The sequence below is a fragment of the Prosopis cineraria genome, unplaced genomic scaffold (assembly GCF_029017545.1).
Source record: "Prosopis cineraria cultivar Desert tree isolate PC_DT_omini unplaced genomic scaffold, ASM2901754v1 PC3, whole genome shotgun sequence".
Classification (NCBI taxonomy): domain Eukaryota; kingdom Viridiplantae; phylum Streptophyta; class Magnoliopsida; order Fabales; family Fabaceae; genus Prosopis; species Prosopis cineraria.
Window position 1 is genome coordinate 45,213,562 of NW_026555334.1, and position 8,864 is coordinate 45,222,425.

The window sequence follows — 8,864 nt, forward strand, 5'->3', positions numbered from 1 at the left end:
TTTACAACAAAACCCGAGTAACATGACCCAAATTTCCCTGCAAAGAAAGTGCTGTAATACTGTAATTTATAACAAAAGTCGGGTAAACTGACACAAACTTCGTGCAAAGAAAGTGCTGTAATACCGTTCCATTTCAATAGTTGTCGTTAGCCTGGACGCCAGCTATGACGCGGTCTTTGAAATCAGCGTTGGATAACTGAAACCGGGGGAGTTTCGCACGTTTTGTTTGTGTATAAAATGCTCACCTACTACCCCTCTTTTATCCTCTTCACCATCCTATCCTTTCATTCATCTTCCCGGCTGCGCTTTTTAACCTGGCTCACCTTCTACACACGGAAATCGTCTCCCACAGCTAAGTCTTTTCATCTCTCTCTTTCTGTCTTGCTCCTCTTATTCGCCTTCATCTTCCTTGATTCTTGATTTCTGTCAGTTTCCAAACTCGCGTCTTTGTAATCCGATCTCCTGGAGATCAAGGGTTTCCGGCTTCCTAACCGCAGTTGATTTGGTCTTACTTGTGGTTTGAGAGGAATAACCTCAATGTTTTCGAAATTTCTATGATCTCTGCCAACCCCATGCGTCGAATTCGTCTGCTGCACTCCTTCTCGGTTGTGTTTTTATACTGGTTCTATGTTTTCTCATGAACGATTACTTCTATGTAACTGGTTGATCTATATAGTGCTCTAACCATTAGATTGTCAATCCTATTTCCTTCATTTTTAACCATCATCCGATCAAATTTGTCATTACCGGGTCATAAGACGATGGCCTCGATTCAACGCACTGCAAGCTCGGGATCCGAAGGGGTAGACCCGCGATATAGCGACTTTGATGAGAGAAAGAGAAAGAGGATGCTGTCCAACCGTGAGTCGGCACGACGATCCCGGATGAAGAAGCAAAAGCAACTCGAAGATCTTGCAAGCGAAATCGGCCGACTAAAAAATGAAAACAGTCAGCTGTTTCAGAGCATAAAGGCCAAGGAGGAAGCATACGCTGAGATCGAATCCGTTAACAATGTCTTGAGGGCTCAGACTAAGGAGCTGACCGATCGATTGCGTTTTCTCAACTCGATCCTTGAGATTGCTGAAGAGGTCTGTGGGCTTTCTGTTGAAATCCCTGAGATACCGGATGCTCTCTTGAACCCATGGCAGCTTCCCCTTCCAATGCAGTCGATCATGGCGTCCGCGGTCGACATGATAATGCATTGATGTTATGCAAGCCTTTTTTATTATTGGCACATCCCCTGCTCCGTCCTTCCTGGTATGGTGGATTTTAGTTCAGTTAAACTATGTGTAATGAGTCTGTTAGTTTTCTCTGTTGCGTATCCAATATCCTTTATTGTTTGTTTTCAAATAACGTGGGTGTTTCTGTCAGACTTGAGCAGTTCGTGGTTATGTAGATTGTATTATTGAATGAAGTGCTTTTGTGTTTGTGTCTTCTAAGTAATGGTTTTGTCTAGTTTAATCTCGGTATTTGTAGATTTCCTGCCGCTGTTTGAAACGATTATTATCCAAATTATACGCTGTAATCATAAAAAGTCGTGACTTCGGACTTTTTGATTGCTTTTGGCTGAAAAAAAAAAACCATAAATTGGCGGCATTTGTATTCTTTTCGATTATTGAAACCAAAGACATTTTGTATTAGATAATTATAAGGGCGGATTACTCTAATCTACCCTCCAATTAGCTTTGATCGTATGCATAGACTTTCTTTTTTCTCTTCATTTTAAAAATTTTAGTCTAATTTCTTAGCTCTTGCGAGAATATTCTTAAAAGATTCCAACTACTCCTATTTACTATTATCTAAGAATGATTTTAAAATAAATTTATGTACTGATTTGCTATCACTTGTTATCACAAGTCCGGAAGTCCCAATTTCTCATGGACGAAGTTTGGGACTTAAGGAAAGGAAGAAAGAAGGTTAACGCGGGTAATGGGATCGCTGAGGTGGTGTCGGGAAAAGTTCTTTCTCGGATTTAAATATATGAAGTTTGGCATCGAAATTTATCTTTTAAGAAAGTAATAAAAAATTTTATATTTATAAAATAAAAAAGATACTTTTGAAAAGATTCACATGTATACAGAAACTTTAATTTCAGGTGATTTAAAATCTTTCTTTCTTGCATATTGCGTCATTTTGAGAAAGGTTTTCCAGGTTGTAGGATCTTCTATTCTCATTGCTTTTATCTCCTTTTAGCCTTTTTTTCTTTTTAAAAAAAAGATGGCAACGTGCGCGAGATAAGCGTTCATATCCGGATAAGCTTAAATAGATACATTCCAGCATTTCTATTCCCAAAAAAGAAAAACTATATTTTTTTTTTGTTGCTCAGGTGAGGATCACTGCTTATTACCGTGAGACCAATCCTCTAAAGAATCTGAGTATCATTGAAGAGATTATTCTATCTCAATTAACACATTCAGAAACCTGGAATACACACATTCAGAAACCAAAATTCTGGAATAATGCTTAAGAAGCCCATGCTATTACTCACATTCACTTGGTGGTATGGAGGATCCATGGTGGCCAGAGCTACCTTTTTAATAATAGAAAGGTAGTCAAAGCTACCTATGCAAGGCTCATGGTGGCCACGCAAGGCTGATCCTTCTCTAACATGTTCTAGAAGCTTAAGCAAAGGTTGAAGAATAGCATGAAACCTGAGTTTTGTCGTGAGTCCATTCTTTGCCGGCCAATCGGCAACCCTATTGAATTTGTGGTGAGCATGCATGAGTTTAACTACCCAATCTCTTTCCAATATTTTTGTCTGACTTTCGATATTAAATTGAAATCATGATGCTTAAGATTAGGCTCCTCCATCACGTGTTCCAAAGCCACAAGAATTAGTTTCCAAGACAATTTTTTTTAAAACCAGTATCTCACGCCATTTTGAGTCCAAGAAGCATTGCCCAGATCTCAGCATAGAGGTTGTCCAGACAAACCAAACGACTTGTGAAATCACAAAATAAATCTGTCACAAGCATCTCGTAAGAGCCCTCCACTAGCTACAACATTATTGACAGTCGAGAAGGCACCATCTACACTCACCTTCGTCCACCCATTACCAAGCGGCTTCGGCCCCTCATTCCTCTCACTACTGTTAACTCTTGAAGTCACATGAACTCCCGACTTACGATTAGCTTCATTAGATTCTGGACCATCACCTTCACACACATGACAACTTTATCAAGATCAGTCTATATTTGTTCAAACACAAACAAGTTTTGCCTTTTCCACAATCCCCAACATATCACAATAAACAACACCCTCCAATCCTCGTTTGCAAGATATTACGAGTGATCCAATCCTTTAACGGTGTACTCACGAAGCGGTGCCAAAGAGATGCAGTGATTAGTTTCCTCCACATCGATCTAGTTCTTGGGCAATCACGCAACACATGCATGATGTTCTTCGATGCTTCCTGACATACTGAGCACCCATTGTCCATGCATAGTCTACACCTCTCTTCCTAGTAACGTTTGTGAGCAATCTATTCTTGTAAGCTAGCCAAATAAATGATCAGCATTGTTGAGGAGCTTTAACTCTCCAAATTTTATCCCAAACAAGATCCTGTTACGGCTCATTCATTGATAATATGCTATACGCTGATTTAACAGAGAATAGCGCATCCTTTTCCCTCTGCCAACGCACACTTTTGCCATTATTAATTAGCTCAATACCGGCTTTCACCTTCTCCCATGAAGATTTTATTCCAGGCCAGACGTTGGAACCAGGGTGTTTCATATCAATTTTTTGGGATCAAGTTATCCCTGCAATGATATTTACTCCTCATAACCTCACCTAGAAGTCATCACCATTTTTGCAAAGCCCCCAACCCAATTTCATAAGAAATGCGTGGTTTTGATTTCTTGCACAGTTTAGACCAAGTCCACCACATTTTTTAGGTTGGCAAACTTCATTCCATGCCACTAAATGCATACATGGGCATTCCCCATTAGTGCCCTAAAGAAACTCATGGTTGCACTTATCTAGGATATCACATGTACAGCTAGGAAGCAAGCATGTTTGCATGAAATTACTTGAAATGGCCGAAGCAACAAATGACACAACGGCGGTTCTACTTGCACGCGCACACCCCCGGGGGGGGGGGAGATAGAGAACTAGGTTGCCATTTGGCAAGTCTACTCTTCACCTTAATTATCTTGAAAAGTAGTTTTATTTGCCCTTTCGTGAAGCAACAGAACATTAAGATACTTAGCTAAATCCATAGTTCGAGAGAAACTCAAGCAAGAGCTGATCTCCATACACTTGTTATGATTTACATTTTCTAAAACGAAAATTTGGGTTTTCAAAGAATTTATCTTATGCCTAGATGAAATGCAAAAACCCCTCAAGACAAGAATTAATAATCTCAACTTGTTGTAAATTCGCTCTGGCGAACAAGAAAATGTCATTTACGAAAAAATAGATGAGAAATGGGAAGACCATCCTTCTGAAGATGAATTGGCTTCCGTACTCATTCATTAATTTTAAATTAAATCACATGAGCCAGCTTTTTCATATAAATTACAAACAAATAAGAGGACATAGAATCCCCTTGTTTGGTCCCTCGTGAAGGAGAAAAACTACATTCTATTAAGATGGTGAAAACGTGAATTTCAGCAACATGAAATTAGGTTGCAAAAGAAAATCTTCAATATGTGCATATTGCTATATTAGGGAAACCGTTTCAATCATTGATTATCCCGATCAAGAGATCATCACGATCTAATTGTGGATACTGGAAATGGCGATAGAATATTAAACCGATTACCTCATCCCATAACAGAGCAGGCTAATGAGGGCACCCATAAGGCCACAACAAGCCGAAACTTGAATTGGGGCCAGGCATTAATCACCCAAGGACGTAGATGCACTAATTAAGTCACTAAACGTATATGCCCAAGAGTCAACGCGCGCAGGAACATCACGACATCAAACTATTAATCATATCCATGAAACGCAATTAAATAAACTTCGTACGTTACTTTTTGTAAATAAACAAGGCTTTTTCCTCTGTATCAATGGTGACAAGTAGGTGGTTTGCTTCGTGGATCACGCTTGGTTCAAAATTAATTATTTAAACATGCCAGACCATTCATATCATGTAACATAGAACGCTAAAGAGTAAAAAACACATTTTTGACAAGTTTTGATATCAACCCTCTCAGTTATCATATGTGCGGCACTCGTCCGTCTCTGGGTTGTCCTGGCAGTAGTTCTCCAGTGGATCCGCCTCCTTCTTACGGTCTCTGGCATGGCTGGCCGCCGCGCTTAGCTCCTCCACTTCATCCCACGCCGCCACGCACTCACCGCTCGCCGGGTTGTCCGAGCACGTCTCCTCTGCCTTCTTTATGCTCTCTTCCACCTTCTCCGATATACGATCCGGCGCTGCACGCAGTGGCCGAACTGCCACCATCCGGCCCGACCCGAATCTTTGGCCTATGATCGCCGGGAACTTGACTGTATGGGCCTTTTGCGACTCCGATGCCCTGACCAAAACCCCAGGTCCCGAAAGGCTCAGACCAGCTATGGTTGCCATTTATTCGCTTTCTTCTTCCTCGGTTACCTTCCGTATCCACGCCGATCGGGCTTGTTACTCAGGATAAGATGAGTTCGATTACGGGATTGGGTTTGGGGAGTGCGAAGGTATATACGCGAGGCCGATGAAGATTTGTGTACACTTATTTCTTATCTGGTGTCAGCCAATGCTGAGCTTCCACGTCGAAACCACTTTGAGATATTTTACATTGAAAAAAGAATCTGTCTTTCCTTGTTTTTTCTTTTTATCCCAACGACTAGTGAACGGCCCTCGGACAGTGAGATCAATGATCATGACACTCGCAACTTCAGCCGTTGGATCTGGATGGGACATCAGAAAAATCGTGACGTGTTTGCAAGAGTTTGAGTGTGTGTTTGGATTGACCTTCAACTGGGTTAGGAATTGGGTGGGTCCTAGCCTCGTTGGAAAATAAAAATTTCATTAACCTTGCTGAAGTCTTGTTTGGCTTAAAAGAAAAAAGAAAAAATGATAATAAAGTCCAAAAAAATTAATTTTATTTAAGGTAAATCTTAAAATACTTTGAAAAGCCAGTTAAGTTTCATACTGTTTTTCACAAATCAGACTTACAAAAGAAATGACGAAAATGTTCATATGATTAAATATAACATGTACACTTATTAGCTTCAGCATTTCCCTCCCAATTTGTCTCTTTCCCGCCATTAATGAGAGCTGCATATAAGTGGTGGGGCTGCATATTGAAAAATATCATTCCTAAAACAGAGTTGTGCTTGGAAGAGATGGAGTTGCCTTAATTACTGACTCAAGGAAGCTCAAGAAGTTGTGCTGGTGTATTTAGACAGATGTGTCTTTTTTTTTCAAATCCCTGCATTTGAACAAAAAAGTTTACTCTATTAAGATTTGATTTCTTGCAAAATGACTCTCATAAGGGAAAAGATAGAACGGTTTATTACAACTAAACATGAAATTTTTTTTTATTTTATGTTTCTAAATATTTGGCATGAAGATTCAACATTTTGCAACTGAAAGTATAAGAATTTATCATCGAGTGTCCATATCTTAAGATGGAACGCTGTCATTGTTTTACCAATGCAAAAATCACTTATGTCAAAAGTAACTTGTTTTTAAGTGATATATTATTATATTTTATTTTGTTTATTGTAGATTGATATTATTGGGTACGATGGAATATAGTTGTTTTAAAAAAAAATTTTGTTCTCAATATCAACAGAAGAAGGTTTATCATTGTTCTCATTGTCATGAAGCAGGTCATACATGGAAGAGGTGTAGAAATCCAAATCCAAGTTGATGTTATTGTAAATGGGTTACCACATGAACTTAGATTTGGGTGATATACATATACGGGTAGTTTTAGATCAAGTTATATTTGGTTAACATATATAAGTTTTTGTACATATATATTGATAGTATTATGGAATTTTTTTGGTACATAGCAACTCCTATTTTATAAATCTAAGTTCATGTTTTTGTGTATGTTGACAATTAATATATGCAAATACATTAGATGAATTAATACATGTAGCTTATATGTACAGTTCATATCTTCTGTAATCACTAAAAGTGTGTTGTCTTAAAATTTCGAACAGAGGTTGCAAATTATTTATAAGGCAGTTGCAAAATTTGGTATGTCAATTGCAAATTACCGGGAGCCATGTCCTAAAATAATTTGGTAGCTTTGCAAGTTTAAGAATTCAAAAGTTATTCCACCCAAAATTTTGAGAATGAGTTGTAAATTATTCGTAAGAAAGTTGCAAAATTTAATATGTTAGTTGCAAATTACTGGAGTTATATCCTAAAATAATTTGATAGTTTTGCAAGTTCAATAATTTAAAAGTTATTCCACCCAAAATTTTGAGAATGAGTTGCAAATTATTCGTAAGGAAGTTGCAAAATTTAGTATGTTAGTTGCAAATTACTGGAGTCATGTCTTAAAATAATTTGGTAGTTTTGTAAGTTCAAGAATTCAAAAGTTATTTCACTTAAAATTTCGAGAAGGAATTACAAATTATTCATAATAAAATTATAAAATTTGGTATGTCAATTGCAAATTACTGGAGCGTTATCCTAAAATAATTTGATAGCTTTGTAAATTCAAGAATTTAAAATTTATTCCATCTAAAATTTTGAGAAGGAGTTACAAATTATTTGTAATAAAATTGCAAAATTTGGTATGTCAGTTGCAAATTATTGGAGCCATATCTTAAAATAATTTGGTAGGTTTGCAAGTTCAAAAATTCAATGGTTCTTCCATCCAAAATTTGGAGAAGGAGTTGCAAATTATTTGTAAGAAAGTTATAAAATCTGATGTCTCAATTGCAAATTATTTGAGCATTATCTTATAGTAATAACTTTAAGAATTCAATAGTTTTTCCACCCAAAATTTTGAAAAGAAGTTGCAAATTATTCATAAGAAAGTTATAAAATCTAGTGTCTAAATTACAAATTACTAGGGTGTTGTCCTACAATAATAACTTTCTTAAGAAATCAATGGTTATTTCACTCAAAATTTTGACAAGCAGTGGCAAATTTGTCTCGAGATAGAAGCAAAAATGGATACCTAAGTTGCTTGGCAACTTGATTGATTGGGTATAATGTATGACTTGAACATTACAAATATGTTTCACTGTTAGAAGTTGGGAATAAAATTGTGAAAACAAATTATAGAGTTACAAAGTTGCAGACTTAATTAATTGGGTATAATGTATAACTTTAAATTTAAAATTCATTTGAGTATGTCCTCATTTGTATAAACTATATAGTCCCCCTTCAGCTAAGATACTCAGGGAAAAAAATTGAAGAAGAAGCAATTTCTACATAATTAAAATGGTGAATGTTGATGAGGATCAGACTCTTCAGCTAGGCAAATGCATCACACCCATCAAAGATTGATGACCAAAATAGATTACAAATTAATGACCTAAGCCATTGATCACTTAGGGCAGAGAAGAGACATCAAATAGGACTAGAATAGAGATGACAGACAGCTTTATTGGACAGCCCGGGAAAGAGACAACAGAGAGCTTTACTCGCTTGTAATGAGACAGGGAAGAGATGACGAACAGGGCAGGGAAGAGTAGAGAAAGAGCAACTTTAAATTTTCATCAGCTAAATAAGAGTATTTTGGTCATTTCTCATTATATTAAAATGCTACTCAAGGACCTAGGGATTTAACTGGCCTTTCAGAATGTCTTGAGACTTACTTTGAATAAAATTGATCCTTTAAGACTTAATTGTCATTGTCCCAAAAAAAAAATATCAACGCACTTCAAGGGTTAAATGAGCTTTCCCACTTCTCATCGAAGCCTAAATTTTGAACTTCGCTTGACACGCT

The 8,864-nt window shown here is 37.2% G+C and overlaps 2 protein-coding genes across 2 annotated transcripts; one reads left to right on the forward strand and one right to left on the reverse strand.

The window, feature by feature from the left end:
- Positions 1-261: 261 nt before the first annotated feature.
- On the forward strand, positions 262-1,439 carry LOC129306345 (bZIP transcription factor 53). The gene has a single exon (XM_054946893.1). The coding sequence runs from the start codon at positions 762-764 to the stop codon at positions 1,203-1,205; it is 444 nt and encodes a 147-aa protein (XP_054802868.1). The 5' UTR covers positions 262-761; the 3' UTR covers positions 1,206-1,439.
- A 3,518-nt stretch (positions 1,440-4,957) lies between these two features.
- LOC129306346 (calvin cycle protein CP12-1, chloroplastic-like) lies at positions 4,958-5,622 on the reverse strand. Its single transcript, XM_054946894.1, has one exon. The coding sequence runs from the start codon at positions 5,531-5,533 to the stop codon at positions 5,159-5,161; it is 375 nt and encodes a 124-aa protein (XP_054802869.1). The 5' UTR covers positions 5,534-5,622; the 3' UTR covers positions 4,958-5,158.
- Positions 5,623-8,864: the final 3,242 nt, after the last annotated feature.